This window comes from Hesperophylax consimilis, chromosome 12, assembly GCF_061612785.1.
Source record: "Hesperophylax consimilis isolate HC1 chromosome 12, BYU_Hcon_1.0, whole genome shotgun sequence".
Lineage (NCBI taxonomy): Eukaryota > Metazoa > Arthropoda > Insecta > Trichoptera > Limnephilidae > Hesperophylax > Hesperophylax consimilis.
The window spans coordinates 1,642,094-1,663,172 of NC_142847.1; the positions used below are offsets into that span (position 1 = coordinate 1,642,094).

The 21,079-nt window shown below is 34.7% G+C and overlaps 1 protein-coding gene across 3 annotated transcripts in view; it reads right to left on the reverse strand.

The window, feature by feature from the left end:
* The window catches only part of LOC149418994 (uncharacterized), a 491,041-nt gene that overhangs the window by 90,472 nt on the left and 379,490 nt on the right, over positions 1-21,079 (reverse strand). For all 3 annotated transcript variants that reach the window (XM_089637629.1, XM_089637631.1, XM_089637630.1), the window contains one exon: positions 5,195-5,282. In XM_089637629.1, the coding sequence (XP_089493755.1) occupies positions 5,195-5,258 (64 nt within the window). In that variant the 5' untranslated portion in view covers positions 5,259-5,282. The remainder of the gene's footprint in view (positions 1-5,194; positions 5,283-21,079) is intronic.

The following is a 21,079-nucleotide window of genomic DNA, read 5'->3' on the forward strand; positions in this document are numbered from 1 at the left end:
AGACATCAAAGAAATGGAACGGAGGTACCAAGGACGATGGGATGTGAATATGATGGGAGACTACTGTTGGATGCTCCATAGAAAACTTCCAGACATCCCACACAAACGGAAAAGCTCAAAACGGAGTTTTGAGGGAAAAAGATGTAGATATTATAAATAATTATAAATCCTTATTGTAAATACATATTATTTTTATCAAATTGTATTTAAAAATGTAAATAAACCACTAGTAATATATATTTATTTTTCATTTCGAAATGCATTTTTACCTATATGTACTGCGGGTTTTGCATAACTTTCATTTTCATTTTGCGGAAAATCCCTACGTGCTGGAGAAAAACTGAGGGCATATTTGGACTCAGCGCACCAAAATACATACGATTCACCCATTACGGTTAAAAAAACTATCAAAAAGTGTCAATTTGCAGGCCTGTGTTATTTTTACCACAAATTAAACCTTCCGTAAACAGAAGTAGCAATAATTACCAAGATAATTTAATACAAACGGTGAATATCGGATCCCATTTTTTGAATATTGAATAAATAACGAATCATTCAAAAAGCATATGTTTCCGTTAAATTTGCGCGGAGAACCCTGTTATATTGTCGTAAATCAATTTTCATCCATATTAATGGGGTCATTATACGAAATACCCTCACAAAAACAAGCATAAAATTGGTCGACATTGTCAATTCCAGATTGCCTGAATTAATTTGCGCTTTTCGATTTTCGAAAACTTTATTTATTTGAAATAGTTTTTCAATACTGTTCAACAGATGGCGCCATAGTGCAGCCAAATTAGCTTTTGGACCAAAATATGCAGTTTCAAATTACGGCACGTAGTTTTTACGACCGAAGCTGTGGAGTTAGCAAACGGGTGAGCATAAATTGGAAAATTTCCATGCAGAGAATGAACTAATGAATATAGACGTATTCTTTTGTTGATTTGAGCTATTACTTTTGGAATCGCTTAAAATTCTGAAAAATAATATTAACCTGGTGGATGCCGCCATGTTGCATTTAAGATTTCTACACCGTCACCAATGTGCTGCTGTTGCAAATATGATACACAAGTTTAACAGAGGCTAAAGTTGAATTTCATTGATATGTATCATGAATTGATAAATTCTTCGCAGAAAATATAATATAAAACCTCAAATTGTAATATTTAAGTACTGACCACAATATTGACGATTCATAAAAATATTTAAATGTACAAATTAATTAAGATGTATGATCGTGTGAGGAATGTGGAGATCCGCAAAGAGTGCAAGGCTGATGTAAGCGTAATGAGTAAGATCAAGAAAGTGACGCTTAGATGGTTTGGGCATGTAGAGCATGTAGAGGAAGACGTGGCACGACCAAAATTAATCAGATACTTGAGTCGGGCCATGTCAAGAGTCAGAACAATAGAAGAGTATGTATGAATGTGAATGAGGCAAGGAGTGTGTGCCAAGACCGAGTTGTTTGGCGGTCCGTCCTCTCTGCCTACCCCTGCGGGGAAACGGCGTGATGTTTAATTAGTTAGTTAGTTTTTACAAATTAATTCTAGGCTTGCAGAAAAGTCAATAAATGTCGCACATTAATGAAAATATGATATGTTTATTCAAGACACTGTCTAGATTGCATTTAGTTCGAGTCCAATCTTGCGATCATACAACAAATCCTCCAATAAAAATGTGCGACGAGAAAATGAATGGTAGTTCTTATTTGAAGTATAATATTATTAAATATGACCGAAGGAGATAGGGTCCCATTAGCTCAGATGGTAAAGTGACGCCCCGGCAAGGCGAGGGTTCTGAGGTCGAGTCCTAAAAACGACCGTATCTTTTTCTGATTTTTCGGTTTCAAATTTTCGTTTAAGAATTGCTACTGTCTTCAATAATTAAATATGTTTAAATTTTTTCATTTTTCTGAATCAAATTATTATTTATCAAAATTTTCATTTACCTAAAATATGATTGATACTTTATGGACGCCGCCGCGCTTTATTAATCTTTGGGGATCTGGGGAGGAGATACGAAATGAAAGATGTTGTGAAGGTCACAGTGTTTTATTTAAGTCAGGTTGCCGTATGTGAGATGACTTGAGGACCGATGATAAAGACTCCGGATGCAGGCGGTGAATTCAATTCAATTCAATTTTGTTTATTCATTTCAAAAACATTACAATATTGTTAATTTCAATGCGTTTTTAAAATATTTTTGTAATAAGAATTCTTAGATTAATATTTACAGTGTATATATCTACAGGTACCAGTAATAATAGAGCTTGCCTTTTAAAGGAAGCTTCATTGATGCTAAAAATATCGATATCCGAATTGATTCTGTTCAACAGCAATATTGCTCTCCCCACAGGCATGACCATTGGCAAGTTAGTTCTGCAGGCCGGGAGATAAAATAGTCTATGTTGTCGGTGACGGAGATAACCATCGGGAACATAGAAATGAATGCTCTCCATGGTGACCGAGTTTTCAAACCATCCACGAATCAGTCTAAAGAAATGTGTAGCAAAGTGCTGGTCACGCGTGGGTCAGCGAGTCGACGCCGCTGCTGGTGACCGGACTCGTTGACGTATCAGGTACTGGTGAAGAGCGTGGGTCTTCCGGGTACTCCAGTAATGACAGGGAAACCGAAGGTGCGGTGGACCTTGTCGGTGGTTGTGCGGGTTGGTGCAAAGACCGGCGAGGAAGCCGCGTTGTCTAGGAGCGTGGATGTAGCGCTGATCAGATGTGCTGGAACCTGGGCGCTGTGATTATCCCGATGGAGTCCATGATTGAACCGTGCAAAGCCGGGTGTTATCGCCCCGCGCGCAGCGGAGGGGCGCGGGTTGTCACTCGCGAAATCTTGTAAATTGTTGAACGACTGATGACTGACTGACTGACGAGTTCCTTCATGCTGTCGCTTTTATAAGGTGAAGAAGCTTCTCGAACATTTTGGTTGCTATGTAGATATTGCCAAACAAAAATTAAAAAATAAAAGAACATCGAAGAAGCTTGTTTGAAAGAAAATCGAAACTTCTAAAATGACGTTCGAATCAAGTAGTGGCGTATTACTACAAATCTTCGATTTGTCTGTCGAAAAAATGATTCATACGTTTTCGATAATGAATGCCAAATCTTGGATGTGGAAATTAACCCGATTTCCTACATCGGATCGAGCTGTAACTCGGCGGATAGACTCCTCCTCGATGAAATTGCATTCTATCAATTTTGGTGTCAATCACGTCAACACACGAGGACATATATACGAATTTCTCTGAAATCGGACGACATTATAGCAGTTAATATATGAAATAGTTGTCGGTCCTACACGATCGGTCATCCGGAAAGGTCGGTAGCATGGTTGACTCTGGTGCCTGGGAAAGAAGGCCTCAGATAAACCAATTTTTTTAAGGTTTTAAAAGACATTGTTAAATAAATACACGAATAGCTAAAAACAAGTCGTTTTTTGGGGGTTGATTTTTTGGTCAAATATCTTTTCCATTTAGTTGCATGACGATGCAACATGAAAATTATATATTTTATTTATTTAAAATATCACGCGTAATTGTTTTAAATTCTTTTAAATAATCAAATAACTCTTCATGTCATTTATTATTAAATTCACTACTATGTTAATTTCAGTGCATATTTCTCTTAGAGGCATAGACAATCCGAAATAAGCTTAAAATTGTGCACACAACACCGGGCAGCTATATTATATGTGTTAATTTTCATCATTATACTAGAAATGTATTAAGTGGCATTATTTGCCACCATCGAAATCCGATAATCACATATTTATAACAAGTGAAATATGTCCACGAAACATCAAATATGTCAAACATTCAGCGAAAATAATTGATGAGAAGTAGGCGTTATAACCGCGGGAGCCAAAGAAACGCTGTAGCAAATTAACGGAAAATTCAAATCATATTCAATAAGGAAATTAAAAAATGTTTTCAAATCACGATAAATCACTTTGCTCGTTAATTATTTCCGATAATAATATACAGAAACAACGTTTCGGGTTTATATTTCGTTCGATTATTTTGTGAAAGCGAAACATTACAGGTTATTTTAAGTCGTGGATGCCCGAGGAAGACATGGCACGACCAAGTGAATCAGATACTCGAGTCGGGCCATGTCAAGAGTCAGAATAATAGAAGAGTAGGTATGTATGAGACGATGTATGAATGTGAATAAGGCAAGAAGTGTGTGCCAAGACCGAGTTGTTTGGCGGTGCGTCCTGCCTACCCCTGCGGGGAAACGGCGTGATGGTTAGTTAGTTAGTTTTATAATAATACAAGTGTACAAATTTTTTTTTGGAAACCTATAAGTAGACTTTGTGAACTTAACGTTCATGAATGTTATTTGTTTACAGGCTTACTAAAAAAATATTCATGTGATAAACGACCGTGTATGTGAAAACATTACTCATGTAAAAAAGTGACATATGAAAAGATACATTCATACATTGTATATACCGCCAATGAGAGTTATTTATCCTTTGTATAAACTTCAAATTTCTGATTGAATTTCGGATTATTTCCAATGTATTTTAACTTTTTAAAGATGTCGTAAAAACAAATACCATTTTAAAAAATTAGATCAAATTACCTTCAAACTTTGGTATTTGAACAGAATGCATATTGAATTCATGCGGTGACACAAAATAAAAAATAATATGACGTCTGAAATAACTCTACGTTTTCAAAAATGGGAATTTCATGCGTCGGTCTGCAGAAATACGACTTTGTCAGTCTTTTGAAGCCCAGTTACAGATATTTTTTATTAGTACCAACTGGAATCTAAACTTTAACAGTCTTTATTCAATGTGTAACATAAACACCCGTTGACAATTAATAACATAATACATTAATTATATCAGTTGCGTCTTGCTTAGAAATAAAATTCTAATTTTGTCATTCTCCCCAGTGGAATCATCATTGGTAGGTTGGTCCTGTGCTGTCTAGTTCTGACGAAGTTATCGGGGACATAAAAACGTAACACGTTATCATATATATTTGGAGATGGCGGCTTCATATAGAAGTTCCCGGTTTGAAAACGCAAATAAAAATTTAGACGCCTTGATTATTTTGTAAATAAATGAATTAAGGTGAAAATGCAATTAAAAGGATCATCTTTGTTTAGAAATTTCATCGCCTGGATGAACTGGTTTCTCTATAAAGTTATAAATGTATATTTCTTACCTGTAAAACTGTATAAAATAAGTAGTATCAGGTAATGCGCAGGTTTTCCTGTATCCGCCATCATGCGGTGTTCTTCACAAGTTTTATTCTGAAACAAAAAAAAAATATTTCACAAATCGTCAAGAAATTTACTAGAAAACAATTAATATGACGTGTTGTTTCATGTAAAGATTGTTAAATGAATATTTCAAAGCTCCATAGTACATTATACAAAACACTTTGCGAACAGTCTAGTTAACAGTTCAATGGCGTTCATTTCGTAAGCCTCCGATGTCTTAAATTCTAAAAAAAACAAAAAAATATTTTCACAGCATTTAATGTATTTTTTACCAACTCAGTAAAAACAAATCACAACGATGTACTAGAGTTAAAATGTTGTATCTCTATAAATCGGAAAACAGGGTGAATTTTTGAGATGGAATTAATTTATTGCATAGAATTAGAAAGTTTACGGGTCGTCGCTCTAGTTCGTTTTTGTCCAACATACCATTTTTGGCGAAATTGAGTTAAGTATGCAACTGTTCTCAAAAATCATTTATTTATTCGACACAATTGAAAAAAATAATTTTTTAACTTGTTTTCAAGACGTAGTTTGTCTTAAGTCCACCAAAATTAAACAACATTCCGAGCGTGTGTATCCAACACTTCGTAACTTTAAACATTTGGAACGAATTTTACTTATAAATAATAATTTTTATCACTTTAAATCATTTTAGTATGCTTACAATGAGCTAATTTCATTGTATATGCGTTTTTCGTAAAAAAAACTTTGAAGTGCTATTTCTACCGATTTACGTTTTGGTCTGTTGAATAAAAACGAACTAGAGTGACGGGGTGTCTGACTTCTTCTGACATTCACTTCCACGTTACACCCATTCTCCTTATTCCCCTATCTTCATTAATCAAGTACGCCAAATTTTACCATAAGTATTTGATTCATTTCACGATGTCATTCCTTCTTCGAGCGTCTCCGACTTTTTCTACCGTTCACTTCATGTAGTTTTGTGAAATCCCCACCGTTACTGTTGAAAATTTACATTTTATTGACTTTAATTCAACTTTATACCTCATCCCAGTACTGAGGTGATGCGTTTATGCTTACTCGGTCGTCCCCGACTATTTCTAACGTTTCAATAACTTATATACCTATCTATATATCTATATATATAATATAAACCATGGACATTATATCTGTATCTGATGTAATATAATATTATGAACTTTCGTTTGGCTTAAAGATTAATTATATTGATGAGGAGATAATAGATAATAGAATAAGAACGACCAACATTGTCTTCATTTTTCTCATCGCACATTTTAATTGGCAGATATCTTTATGTATGATCGATTTAAACCGAATTAAATGCAATCTAGACAGTGTCTTTAGATAAATATATATTATTTTTATTTTACTATATACTACAAAAGTGAAGCCTGCCAAAGTTCTGCCTTGGCAGAATGCGTCAATCAACAGAGCGACTCAACTGCTTATCGATTGGCAGAACGCGTCAATCAACAGAGCTACTCAATTGCTTATTGATTCTGCATTGAACATCACTTACAGAGAGTTTATCAATTATCTTTTGACTTAAGTCACAAATTAGTAAAACTGCCTCCAAGACCTTAAAGGTACCTCAAATTTGTAATTTTCTCCATAGTATATTGGTGCATAACTGTTTTATAAAAAATTAACCACTTTATCATAACCGTTTTATAATTTATTAATTTATGAATAAATAAATAAATCAACAAATAACGAAAAAATTACTTAACATATTTTTTATAATAATTCCGAAACACTGACGTGGAAAAAAGATAGTTCTACCTACGAATTTATTTATAACCCCTTTTCGAAAAAAATACAATTTTATGAAAGATTTCTCACTTCAATTAGAAGAAAAAGGCTCAAAATGAAAATCCAGCTTTCACAGACCTATGAATTAAGCTGTCCATTCTCCATTCACCCTCGAAGTTAAGAATCTTTGCTAAACAAAATCTATTAAATTGGACACTCTAAAGCTGCGATCAATTTACGAGAGCTTCGGCAAAGCTTTGTAAAGGGGAGGGGAATTGCAACAAAAAGAAGGTTGGGATTTAAAGCCATTTAATAGACTTTTAAGGGATATAAAATCCGTGTGCACCAAGCAATCAATGTTCTTTAGTGCCTTTACGACCAACGAAAGCGGTGTAATGGATGTTCACATTAAAATTATGGCTGTGAATGCCGAGTGTTCCGTATAGGAATGTTATCTAATTAGAGTGGAAATGTGATTGGAAAATAATAATAAAATATAAATTAATGGTCTTAACGTGCGGAATTGTATGTATTATAAGTTTTTTCAGCAGACCCGTAAAAAAATACCGAAATATTATAATTATACGATACGTGAAGATCTTCATCGCTTATCTGAATTCTTAACACAATTAGTTCCTTATTATTTTTTGGTAAACTAATATTTAAGACAAGATTTTTTTATGCATAGCACAAAGGGTAACAATTATTTTTGTTACCCAAAATGTTACCCTTTGTGCTATGCATAAAAATCTTGTCTTAAACATTAGTTTACCAAAAAATAATAATTAATATTTGACAATTTCAAGTATCTTCACCAAAAAATGTAGACAATTTGTCTCGACGCCATCTAGTGGGAGAGTTAGCACTTACAATGCCTTTCTCGTGTAAAATAAAGTTGGTTGTTTTCAGGTGAAAAAATGTAATAAGCAGTAATTGTTGAATGAAACACTAGTATATATTGAATTATTTCGCGGATAAGAGATAAGCCGCCATAGCTCAGTGGTCAGAGCTGTCGACCGGAAATCGAAAGGACACGGGTTCAAGTCCCGTTGCCGTCATGTATCTTTTATCAGGAGATTTTTCAATGTGGATGAGTGTTTCAGGCTAATAATTATTGCTTATTAAAATAATTGTTACAATTAGTTCCATATACCATAGTTCTACAGGGAATCAACTCAAAAAAATTGGGTTTTGAGCTAATGATGCCAAATAGTAAAGAAACTCTTTTTCACATATCACAAAAAAAGATCAGTCAAATTTGTCTTAATTATGCAGGAAAATTAGGTATTTCGTTATGGAATTATAATGAAATCAGCACATTGTCAGATGAGCCCACGGCCTTCGTGGAAGGCCAGAGTAGAATATACTCTCAGTATCGCTCTGGTGTGAGACCACCATTCAGAATTGAAACGTTACTTGAAATGGTTTAAGTCGTGTGACCAGATCTGAATAGCCAGATATTTCCCAACCTTCCTGTTTCCCATCTCCTTTCCCTCTTTCCTCTCTTTATACTTTATACTCCAGATGGTTGGAAGCAGTTAGAATACTTATGCGCTAATTATTTATTTATAAATTCCCTGCTTCGACTCATGATAAAATGCTATTGATTTACCCATCAATGGATAATGACAGTGGGAGCCTAACAACCCAATCTGTTTAATGTTAAGCGATGAATCATATTGTTGCGCTAAAGATTGACGATTAATTTAATTAATTCAGTTAATTTCTTTTCAATAACTTGAGACGTCTGTAATTTATTTGTACAGTGCCCTGGAGTAATTTATTACAAAAAAACACGCTTTTCAAATCAGCCAAATATTATAATAATAGTTTATTACAATATTTTAAATATAAAAAAAAAATAGTTTTCTTTATGATAACACTAGTGCAGACCAGTGAAAAATCACGAAATAGTCTGAATTCTTGAAAAATTCGTTGCAATTTTGAAAATGACATTTACAATAATTATCTGTTAAAATTTTTAAAAATAAGTAGATGGATACTTCGTTAATCTCTTATCTGAATTCTTAACACAATGTTCCAATTTTGAAACATACACTTAAATTCAAAGCAAATTTGAGTTCATTTATCCAGAGTTACGCAATACAGACAATAAATTAGTATTTTTCATGATTTTTAGTCCGAATCAAAACATTTTTTAATAATCTTCTTTTAAGGACTGCCTTTGGATTTCTTTTAGTAGAAAATTAAGCAGAAAGCGTTCAGATCAACGTGAATTTACGCGTATGAATGCAATTGGGTATGCTTAACAAAAAAGGAGAAAAAATTAAGTGGAGAGACGATGTGCGACCAAGGGAGAAATGAGGATATTAGGAAGGAATGCAAAAGCTAGGGGACGAATAATGGGCAAGATTACAATAGGGACTCTTAGACGGTTTAGCTATTCCGAGCGTATGTTGGTAAAGAGGGTAGAGAAGATGGAAGAAAGAATGTATATTTACATAATGTGAGGGAAAATCTAAGACCTAAAAAATTAAAGTAGGTGACCGTTAGGCTTGTATGAATTAAAAGGGAATATGGGTTACTGAGACAACGCGCGTGGTCGCACTGAGCTGGATCCAGTGAACAGACTGGTGATTTACTGCGTTTAGTATCGCACATGAGCCCGTCCGTCAAACAAGCTGTCACTGGCTGCCACACACACGTCGCTCTAGGCTCTTTTTGTGAAAAAATGCCTCCCTTTTGTCGTGTTTTTGAGATGTGCATAAATCATTCTCGACCAAAAACCAAATTTTATGGAGTTCATCATTGGCATGCCCTAAAAAATCACGTATTATTTCAATAAATGCAATACAGCGAACGCAGAAACACAAAGAGTGTGAAAGACAACCTAGTGACAGTGCGTCGTATTCTACTACTCTGCTCGCTCGTTTGTTAGCCAAGCATGAGGGTAAAAGCGGCCCACTTTCGGGCGAGAATGATCGCGGCAAGCAGTCTGAGCAAGACTTCAATACAAACATGTTCGTTGCTCGTCTGTGACGTCATGCTTGCCGCGGATACGCTCGCACGTCAGTAGGCCGATTCGACCTCGCAATTGGCATTCATAATAATATGGTCATTTCACTCGTGTACATATTCTGTGAATGGCTCTCTTTCTAATGCGTTCCGTTCATTATGCAATGTATGGTGTTATTTTTAGCCATCTCATTCATTCACACCAATTCTTTGTGGCCATTCTTTTCTCTTGCATTTCGTTATTCGATTTAAATCTAGATTTAAAAACATAACGCGTACCTATTTGTATTTATGTCAATGCAGTAATATTGTAATTTAGGCATTCTTTGGGAATACTAATCTAAAATTAACATACGAGTACCTTAACAATTTATTTTGAATTCTTTCAATGGTGTTTGAATGATCGTCATAATTTGGAGACCAAACTGTTGAGTTATACTCGATATGACATATAGGTGGATTAATTGGCTCTTAACCCCAATAAGCAGTTTATTTGTTTCCATATTAATACTATTCGGAAGTACGGTTTTTCTGCTGCCGCATCCGGAACCGAATGGCGGGAAATCTCCACCATTAATGTAATTTATTTTGTTAATACCTCATTGCTTGAGTGGATAAAATATTATAAGATAGACGTGGCTATCTGGGTAGTTTAATAGTGTGTTCTTTGTATAAATTAACTATTTTTAGTTTTCACTGGAATTTTCATCTCTAAAGTCGAATAACAAGCCATGTATCTGTGTGGAGTACTGTGTTCGCATCAAAATTCGCTGTATTACCTATAACAAGCATCTCTTTAAAATATATTAATAAGCAGTTTCCTCAGAAATTGGGGTTAACCCTTTCCCAACCGCTCGCAATAAATTACGCCGTTAAACGAAGGGACTTGAACGTCACCGCTAATTTGTTACGTGGAACGGCTTAAGATAGGCCCGCCGCAATCCTAAGCAGGCTCTATTCTGTAAACACTCTGTCAGAGTTACGCCGAATATATTACGTACGTGTACTTTAGTGTACACATTTTCTCTTACACACGTGCGAGGTGTGGGAACGGTTAACTAGCCAAAGTAATGTTAGTATAAATATTTGTTTACAGCATTATTTAATCAAAATAATCGACATTTTCAAAACCAATGGTTTCTTCACCAGGATACAACGTTATACTGAAAAAAATAATAAGCAAATAGGTGTTAACATATAAGTACTAACATACAAAAATACTACAATGAGCGGTAATTAATCAGTTATATCTATATAAAGACTCCTAACTGGTCCCAACTGCTCCCAACAGTCTGGAGCCAGTGAGACTATGGCATCCCCAATCGGGGTATGTTGTGAGGTTGCAGGTAGTAGGGAAGGGTAGTAGATTTGGAAAAAAGGTGGGGAAGTACTTGGTTATTCAGATCTGACCACCAAACAAGACTAAAGCCATTTCAAGCAACGTTTTAATACCGAATGATGGTTTTAGCCAGGGAGCGAAACTGAGAGTATCTTACATAATAGAGCAAATATAACATATATTATTTTTAAATCCTCTTCTTACAACCCAAACTAGTTATACATCATTTTTCTTTTTTATATTATAGTAATGTATAGATTCTATGTCCGCAAACTGTAAAATTCACGCGCCATAACATAGGGTCGTCTCTAGCATAGAGGGTGAAATATCACAAAAAACCACATGTACTCTCTAAATCATGTATAAATAAAATAAAATAAATGATTAGATAATGAAATAGCACATATCAATCGCATAAAATTTACTTGGCACGCTGGGATTTGAACCCGCGACCTCTAATCGAGAGCCTTATCCGTAAAATACAAAATATTTTTTTTTTAAATACAATAGTAATGCGTTAAGGTTTTTTTTAAGTCTTTATTTGAATAAAATAAGCAGTTAAGCGCTCCTTTATATATTGGTACAACGCCCTTGAGGTGATTTTGCACAAAACGGCGCTATACAAATCATAAAAATATTATTATAATTCTTCCATAAAGGCTACGCAAGTATCCGATACTCAACAAATAATAATAATAATAATAATTGGATAATTTGTAGAGCGCCGTTTTTGTGAAAAATCACCTCAAGGGCGCTGTACAATTTATTTCCTAGGATCTACATTTGTTATTTAGACCAACTGTGCCAGCACGAGGTTCGTCATCCGTTCAGGCATGTGTCTGCCGCCAATATAGCGCTGACATGTGTCTGCTGCCAATAAAGAGCGCCGACACAACATCCTCACATAGACAACAAACCTTGGCAGCACCGCTGTGACGCTCGACAAAGACAGAAGATGGAGACTCTGCTGCAAGAGTCCTAGGTAGCGAAGGAACTGTACCAGCTGCTGCAAGGAGAGAGACTACCCCGTCCACCAACTGTGCCAGCACGAGGCTCGTCATCCGCTCAGGCATGTGTCCGCCGCTAATATATCGCTGACATGTGTCTGCTGCCAATAAAGAGCGCCGACACAACATCCTCACATAGATAACAGACCTTGGCAGCACCGCTGTGCAAAATCACCTCATCCTAGTCTACCCTAGTCTCTCCAGTCACCTCCCAGCCTTTCATGCCACCTAGTGCATCCTCTCGACCCTTTCAGACTCCTTCCTGGCTCCAATACCTAAATAAAATCCAGCAAAAAAAAAAAAATAAAAAAAAATAAAAAAAAAAAATTCTTTCTATTGTCGTGATCCGACGATTTCACACCTCTGTCTCAGACCCTTAGGGCTCGCTTATCGCAGGCTATCATAAGCAAAATCTTGAACCAAAGTCAAAGTGGAGTTTATGTGTGTCATCTGTAACAAAATACATAGACAAAAACAGAAAATAAAAACTTTAAACAAAATATGGCTTATCTGTCCTCCAGGCAGACACCCTCGGTTGAAAAGGTCCCGTAAATCCACTTGACACTTGAGTCAGGTATAAAATCTTCGACTGCACTGAGAATCTTTGTTCTAGGTTCACTTTCAAAATTTAATCGGTTTAAAATGCTATAATAATTGCAAATTCCGGCTAAACGGTAGAAGTTACGCGCATTTCGTGAAATAAGAAGGTAAGCACTATATAAAACACGGATGCTGAACATTTTTCAGCGATCTCTTAACAAGGGAAACCTTCTGAAAGGATTAAACAAACCGGAGCGGTTAAAACACGTCCGCTCTCGTAGGCTATATTAACGACTCAAGTATCTTGGTGCCTACCACCATACCGTGCGGAGTGTACACGGGCACACGTTGCCGACATTTTGTAAATTGGTCGGCGACATCAGTCTCCTGCGACCAGCTGGGCGAGGTTGTTTCTAGTCATATCGTTAAGACTTTAAACATGTCGTCTCAGATATTTTTAACAGTACAGCGTGCTTTATATCAATGCTAGGAAAAAAAGATAAACAAAAGACCACATCGTGTTAAAATGACAGGCACAACAACTGTCACTCAATATGGAACCTTCTGGAAAATTCTTGAACTTTCTCGTTTCAGAATCTTCTAGAGCATTCAAGAACCTTCGTTAATTTTCTAGATCCTTCCAGACTCACCGACACAGTCGGCGGGTACATTCTGAAATAATCTGAAACATTCGCGGCCTTTCCATAATAAAGCACATTTTCCTCACCCTACCCACTAACGCTCAGCCACCCCCACCAAACTCTCTTACTTTCGATGTGACACCAAGGGCTATCCACCACCACAACCACCGGTAGGTGGCAGTGGTTGGTTGTGAAGAAAATTAGGCGGATAGGGATATATTAGAGTTACAAAACTGCTCAAACTGTAAGGAACTTGAGTGAAAAATTTTATGGCTTTGAAACACGTACTCGTAGAAATCAACAAACGCTGATTCTGTGTATATAAGTTTTATGATGTATTATTACACGAAGAATTAATAAATCGTCATTTAAAAACGAAAAAATCTTTGTGATATTCTCTGTGATTTGTCAGTGGGTTTCGACAAGATTTAACCCGCTACCTCACGGATTGGCCGGCCACGTGCATTAAGAATAGGTAATAGATATTTTTCATCAAGTCGAGTATTCGAGTAAATATTGGTATTTGATTTTGATGATTTCATACCGACCCCAGTGGGATTGACTTTAATGTTAACAAAAAAAGTCACGCGTTCCCGATCAGATTTCAATCTTTTCGGCGGGATTTGAAAAAGGCAAATTTTGAAAATGATTTTACTTATGAAATCGACTGGTATTTAAGCGAAAAGGAAAATAATTAAAACACAAACTGCCTAAACGACCGAAATATGATGGGTAACGTGACTCGTACCTCGGTTTAATTCACCCAGGTCACGACTGAGTAAAAATTCTTAGCTAAACCTCTTTATGATATCTTTTGTAAGAAGTAAGTCAAGTGTCTTTGTGGTGATAACGATGTAGCTTTATAAATCGTCCGCTCAGTGAATATGCCAGGCCTAGAAGTTAAGCCTTCTAACATTGTACTCGTTCGTTACAATATATTGCGGTATTTGCATAAGCTACCATGATCCGCTGAATTTCGCCAACAAACTGCGGGTTCCTTGAAAACTTTAAACATATATGTTATTTTCTATTAACAAATTGGGTTTGCTGTATTTCTATTCTCATGGAAGTCATATTTTCACAAAACTTTGATACATTATAATATTTTTGATCTTGTATTTTTGTTTAATTTTATTTTTTTACGTTTATTATTAGTTTATTTATAATTACCTATAACAGTAAATTTTGCGTCCAAAAAAATATTTTTCTATTATTTTAATCATATAAATCTTTATTCTTATCAAAAATTTCCTCTGAAATCACAAAATTTGTAAATAGGTTCTTCAAAAATCCTCAAACTCAATTATAAACCATATATATTTTAAGTTATGTTTTTTATTATTTCAATTAAGAAATTATACCATTTTTTGAAAAAAATGTCACCATCACAATAAAAATTCATTATAAATATTTAAAAAATGCGACTAAGAAGTGCACATCAGAAAAAATCGAATGAGAAGTCCAAATCAATAAAAACGCGAATAACAAGTGCAAATCATAAAAACGCGAATAAGAAGTGCAAATAAATAAAAACGCGAATAAGAAGTGCAAATCAATAGAAACGCGAATAAGAAGTGCAAATCATAAAAACGTGAATAGGAGGTGCAAATCATAAAAACGCGAATAAGAGGTGCAAATCAATAAAAACGCGAATAAGAAGTGCAAATCATAAAAACGCGAATAAGAAGTGCAAATCAATAAAAACGCGAATAAGAAGTGCAAATCAATAGAAACGCGAATAAGAAGTGCAAATCATAAAAACGCGAATAGGAGGTGCAAATCATAAAAACGCGAATAAGAGGTGCAAATCAATAAAAACGCGAATAAGAAGTGCAAATCATAAAAACGCGAATAAGAAGTGCAAATCAATAAAAACGCGAATAAGAAGTGCAAATCATAAAAACGCGAATAAGAAGTGCAAATCAATAAAAACGCGAATAAGAAGTGCAAATCATAAAAACGTGAATAAGAAGTGCAAATCAATAAAAACGCGAATAAGAAGTGCAAATCATAAAAACGCGAATAAGAAGTGCAAATCAATAAAAACGACGATTTCACATTTGAAAAAATATTTTTACTGATCCATTAAAATGACCATCATCTTAAACCGAAAATGGAACGTACAAACAAATTTACAAACAGACGAAATACAAAACGATCTAATAAAAACATGACTTCCTTACGTGCAGTTAAATATATTTACTATTTGTTTAATTTGACCAATCCAATATAAAATTCAAAGGGTCATAAGACGTTGTCAGAACCGAAAGATAATATGAACTTAAATGATATTTCAAAGGAAATTTTGGTTTTCTTTAAAATTGGCGAACAAAGAAACATTATCTATGTGTAAATAATAAAAATGATAACTAAATTGTATGCATTTCAACAACAATGACCAAAAGAAGTCATTTAAATATTAAAAAAATAAAACATGTTTTGATAGCTCTTTGGAATTGCAATCTAGTGCGCGAGTTTTGTTTTGATGACGAAATAAATAGAAAGATATAAAAGAGAATGGACAATGGTAATGCAATGAAGATACCACTAGAATTAATGTTGGTATCCGTCTTGTTCCTTCAGAAGCACATAAAACTCCACGGTACCTTTGAACGTGTCACCGGTTATTTGTTGGACGATAGAAAATATACTGCCTGTGCAAGTTGCCGCGATTGCTCACTTTGGACCAAAAACGTGTTGGGATGAACATTTGCAAAGTTCTGTTGGCGCATTTTGGGCGCAATAAATTTAAAAAAACTTGGGTACACCATTACACTCCAGAAATAAAAACACAGTCAAAACAGTGGACTGCGAAAGAAGAATCGGCTCCAAAAAATGATAATGACTGTTTCTTCGGCCGGTAAAGTGATGGCGGCTGTTTTATGAGATAGTAAAGGAGTTATCACAATAGATTTTCTTGAAAAGAGAAAAACTATTACAGGAGCATACTACGCAACATTATTTGACAAGTTGAATGTGGAAATTGTGGAAAAAACGGCCAATTGAAAAAGAAAAACAAATTGTTTAACGAAATTTGCAAAAGAATTTTTTTTTTTTTAAATTCTATTTTCCTACTTTATGTCCGGGTTAAATCTTCCCCTCAGTAAAAACTAAGCCCTTCCACACACTTTTCATATTATATAAGCAAAATAAATACAAAACAATACAAGAACAACACGTCAACTCACAAGAGATCAAATGGGACAATAATTCACCGACTCCAGATATTTTCATATCAGAGGGTTCGGCTCGGTAAAACTCCTAACAGGGCCTATAAATCCTACTGATCCCTCAACATAATATATTTAAAAAATCTTTCGTTATCCTACATGTATTAAAAATGACTGATTTTTGCATTTTTATAAATATTTTTTTTAATAGGTCTAATACGCCTAAATTTTTAATGAGAGAGCTAGGTATAATGCCAGTAGCCGAAATAACGAATGGTAATATTTTTATAGTCTGAAAATGCCAAATTCTTTTTATTTCATTTCCTAAATCTGTGTATTTTCTTATTTTTTCATTAACAGATTTTTGAATATTACAGGAATTTATGATATAAGTTATTTTTTTAATTTTGTCATGTAAAACTATATCGGGTCTATTATGGCTAATCGTTCGGTCTGTTAGTATAGTTTTATCATAATATATTTTATAAAATTTGTTTTATAAAAATGAATTTGGTTCGTATTCATATTATGGTATTATATTACGGCAGTTAATCCAGTTATGTTTAATTACAAAACTTTGGTGATTTTTTTTAAAACTTGATTGTGCCTAAATGTATACTTGGACGGTGCTTATATAGAACATCCCGATATAATATGTTCTATAGTTTCCAGAAAAGCCAAACATTTTCTACATAAATCATCAATTTGATTTGTATCTTTGATTATATGCTTCCTATAATTTTTTAGCATTAATGACTCTATCCTGAATGGCAAACATAAATCCTTCTATTTCTGCGCTCAACTCTCCAATACTCAACCATTTGTTTGACGAAAATTTGTCAACATACGTTTAGTCGAGATAATTGTAGTGTTTTGCGTGTAAAATTTTATTTGACCAGGAATCTAATAATTCCAAGTTGGGATTTATGAAAATGCTGGCATTATTATTATTATTAAAGTCCAAGAGAATGCGCCGTCTCACACCTCAGCGGTTGCCATGGCGAAAATAAACGAATTGCTGTTTGAACTACTTGACCACCCTCTTTTCTCACCAGATCTAGCCCCAAGAGACTTTTTTTTTCCTCAACTAAAATTTGAGCTCGAAGGACAGAAATTTTCGTCGAATAAAGAGGCCATCAACTTCGTTAGCAAGTATTTTGCAGAGAAAGACACGAACTATTAATTGCACTGGTTAAAGAGATGGGAGTATAGTTGGAGAAGTATATAGACTTATAAGGAGATTATGTTGAGAAATAAAAATAAAGTTGATAAAAATCAATTTTTTTGTTTGGTCGGAATCTTTTCAAACTACCCTCGTAGGCGTGTTTATAGGAATGCTTTGAAAACCACACAAATAAGAAAATTTTCATAACTAATTTTGAAGCAAATGAAAAAAAGTGTTCACAAGCTTGAAGAATGACCCATCCCTCAAGGTTTCGCGGTATTGGCGGAAACATTGTGTATTGTACCTGTGACATGTTTTGTTACGTGTTTGAATTAATTTACAAAGAGAAAATGAAACTTGACAATATACTGTGTATTTCCCGGTGAAAATAACCATCTATATTTAATTGTGAAGAAAGGATAAAATATTTTTATTTTCTTCCTAGTATCTACATTTTGATTACAAAAAACTTCTTAGAAGTGTTGAATTAGTTAATGCATGGACGAATATAAAATAATTCCATGTAACAAAGAAACACAATTAAAAATATATTTGCGTAAAGTGATATGTGTACTAGAGATGAGTAGGTTCTGCGTATTGCCGGAGACCTCTGAGGATTGCTTCCATTTAAAAGAACTTGAGTTCTAGGATAACTTTTTCAACCAAATTATTTGAATTCTAAGTCAGTGTCAGTTGATATTATTACTAAATAAGTCATCAGTACCTAAAAAAAAAACCATAATTTCGAGGAATACAAACTCATCATGCCAATATAATTTTACATTATGTATGTATGTATAATAATATTTTATATTTTGGTACATTTAAAGAACTAAAAATCTTTTTCACCGCTGGCACCGATTCATTGGTCAAGGTCTGAATAAAATTGTTTTCACCGCCGGCACCGATTCATCGGTCAGGTTCTGACTAAAATTCAGGCAGATAAAATTAACAGATATAAATTAATAAAAGTCTATAGAGTCGCGCAACTTATTTTTTTTTGTAACAAAAAAAAACGACGGCCGTCCCGTCACAAAATAATTTTATTTGGAGCAGTTATCGGTCGCGCAGATCGAAATCGAATTGAAAGATAGAGAGGGGACTCTGCACCAGTGTTGAGGATAGTTCTATACAAGATCATGCGGATTATTTTTTGGGGCAGAAACATATATGATTCCAAAGGTAGCATCACGATTGACTATTTTTATGTGGGAATTTCAATCACCCGAGCAGATCATTCCAAATTGTTGACCATTTTAAAGGTAAATTGAAAGGAAAACAGCCACGCTAAAAGTTATTTTCCTCGGCGATAATACGCAGGCCGACAGGTCAGCCATTGTAATACGGGATAGAATATAGAATACGCGATTTGGTTTTCGAATTGATTCCGTATTCACTACATTCTCTGCACCTGAGCCGATACAACTTTTCAATTTTCTGAAAACTTTTAAAAGATTGGCACGGCTTGAAGAAATGTTCGATGATCAGGATAGAAAGATTGCTTTCAACGACTATTAAAGAAGAACAACATATTATTTTTAATTTATTTTCTAAGTTATACCCATCAATGTAATCATAATAATAAATCTAAATGAAACATGAAAAAGAATACATTAAATATTACCAACGCCGAAACAAGTGTGGTACGCCGAAAAGTTTGGTGAAAGGAGAAGCGGAGGTTTATTATAAATATCTCTTTGAAGGTCAACTGTCAATTATCTTTGCTCTTCTTATCCGAACGGATTTATCCAAATTCCATTAAATCCTGTTTAACATTTGCAGGATTATAATCACTCTCGGATATTCGATGAAACAGGAACATTCCCATGAATCAGAAGCGTGAAATCTTCGGCTTTCCATCAGAGCTTATTAATGATATTGTATTGTGATTTAGATGCCATTCCATTCTTCACTCACTTCATCCTTGAAACAAAAAGAATAAATCCAAAGCAAACAGGTGCCTGACAGGGCCGGCTTCTTCAAAGGTTCAATTGAAATATCTGAAACTGACGCGTAAATAAATAAATAAATAAATTTAATTTAGTAAAGATTTCTTTTTTTAAATCGTAAATCAAATAGAATACAATGTTTGGGCGTGATTAGATTTCAGCTTATATTTTATTCAATAATCTCTACGATGCGATGGCCTTTTTTCAAGTATACCCAAATATAAATCGGTTGGATCGGGTACTTTAACACGTGGAAGAAATGAGATAGAAATGAATGATGCACTGCCCGCCGCCGGCCGCCGTAAGTCGAAATTACCCCTCGTCACCAAGACCAGAGTACCCGATCTTTGATCGGGTACGTTCGTTTGACGTTAGCTTACATAGTTATAGCTACATGATTGAATGCACGATTATAAGATCCTTAGTACCACTCTTTTAATCCTTTGTCTTTAAAATCACGTGTAAGTAGTAAGTGTCATTTCGCGTCTCACTATCGGCCGGATGAGGCGGTCACCCAGTACACGTGTTATGACGTCTTAGTTTAAATATATAGTAAGTTTGCGTGATCGGGTTACAACGATCGGGTAGTTTACAATTGGGTAGCTTACAATCGGCCCAAGACTAATCAGTACCTACACCTGTATAGGTACGGTCTGTATTGGATACACAGCGTTATAGATTCGACCCTGGTGCCTGAACACGAGAAGTATTTGCTTAGGCGTTTCATTGAACAGATTTAAAAAAGGAATAAAAATAAATTTCCGGGCTGTCTGTAAAGCTGACCGTGGGTTGTACAATTTTGAAAGCGTGCGGACTTATTGATAGATTGGGTATATTTAATAGAAGAGTATATTTTTTTAATAACTTCTCTGCTGCATGTTACTGTGAAATTTTGGATCCCACAATCAGTTCAGCAAATTCAAGTACTTTAGTTCATTGAACCCAATTTACACATAGACACACTGACATACCACCGGAATAATTATTTTCAATGGGAATATTAAGTTTATCTTAAGAATTTGTGCTGTATAGTAATGGAGAGATCCGTTTAGAACGCAAAGACGATGGGTAAATATTTAACTAACAGCTACACTTTTAATAGGCACAGACATTGATGTACGTCTATGGGCACAGATTATGGAAATTACACTTCATTTCAACTTAATTACTGCAAGAAACAATTATTTATGTCCGGAGAGATGGTAAAAGATGCATTTAAATTCCATTTTAATTTACAAAACCAAATATGTCACCAAAATCATGATTAAAATCACTTTTAAGTAGGTAGGTACTTAAATACCCA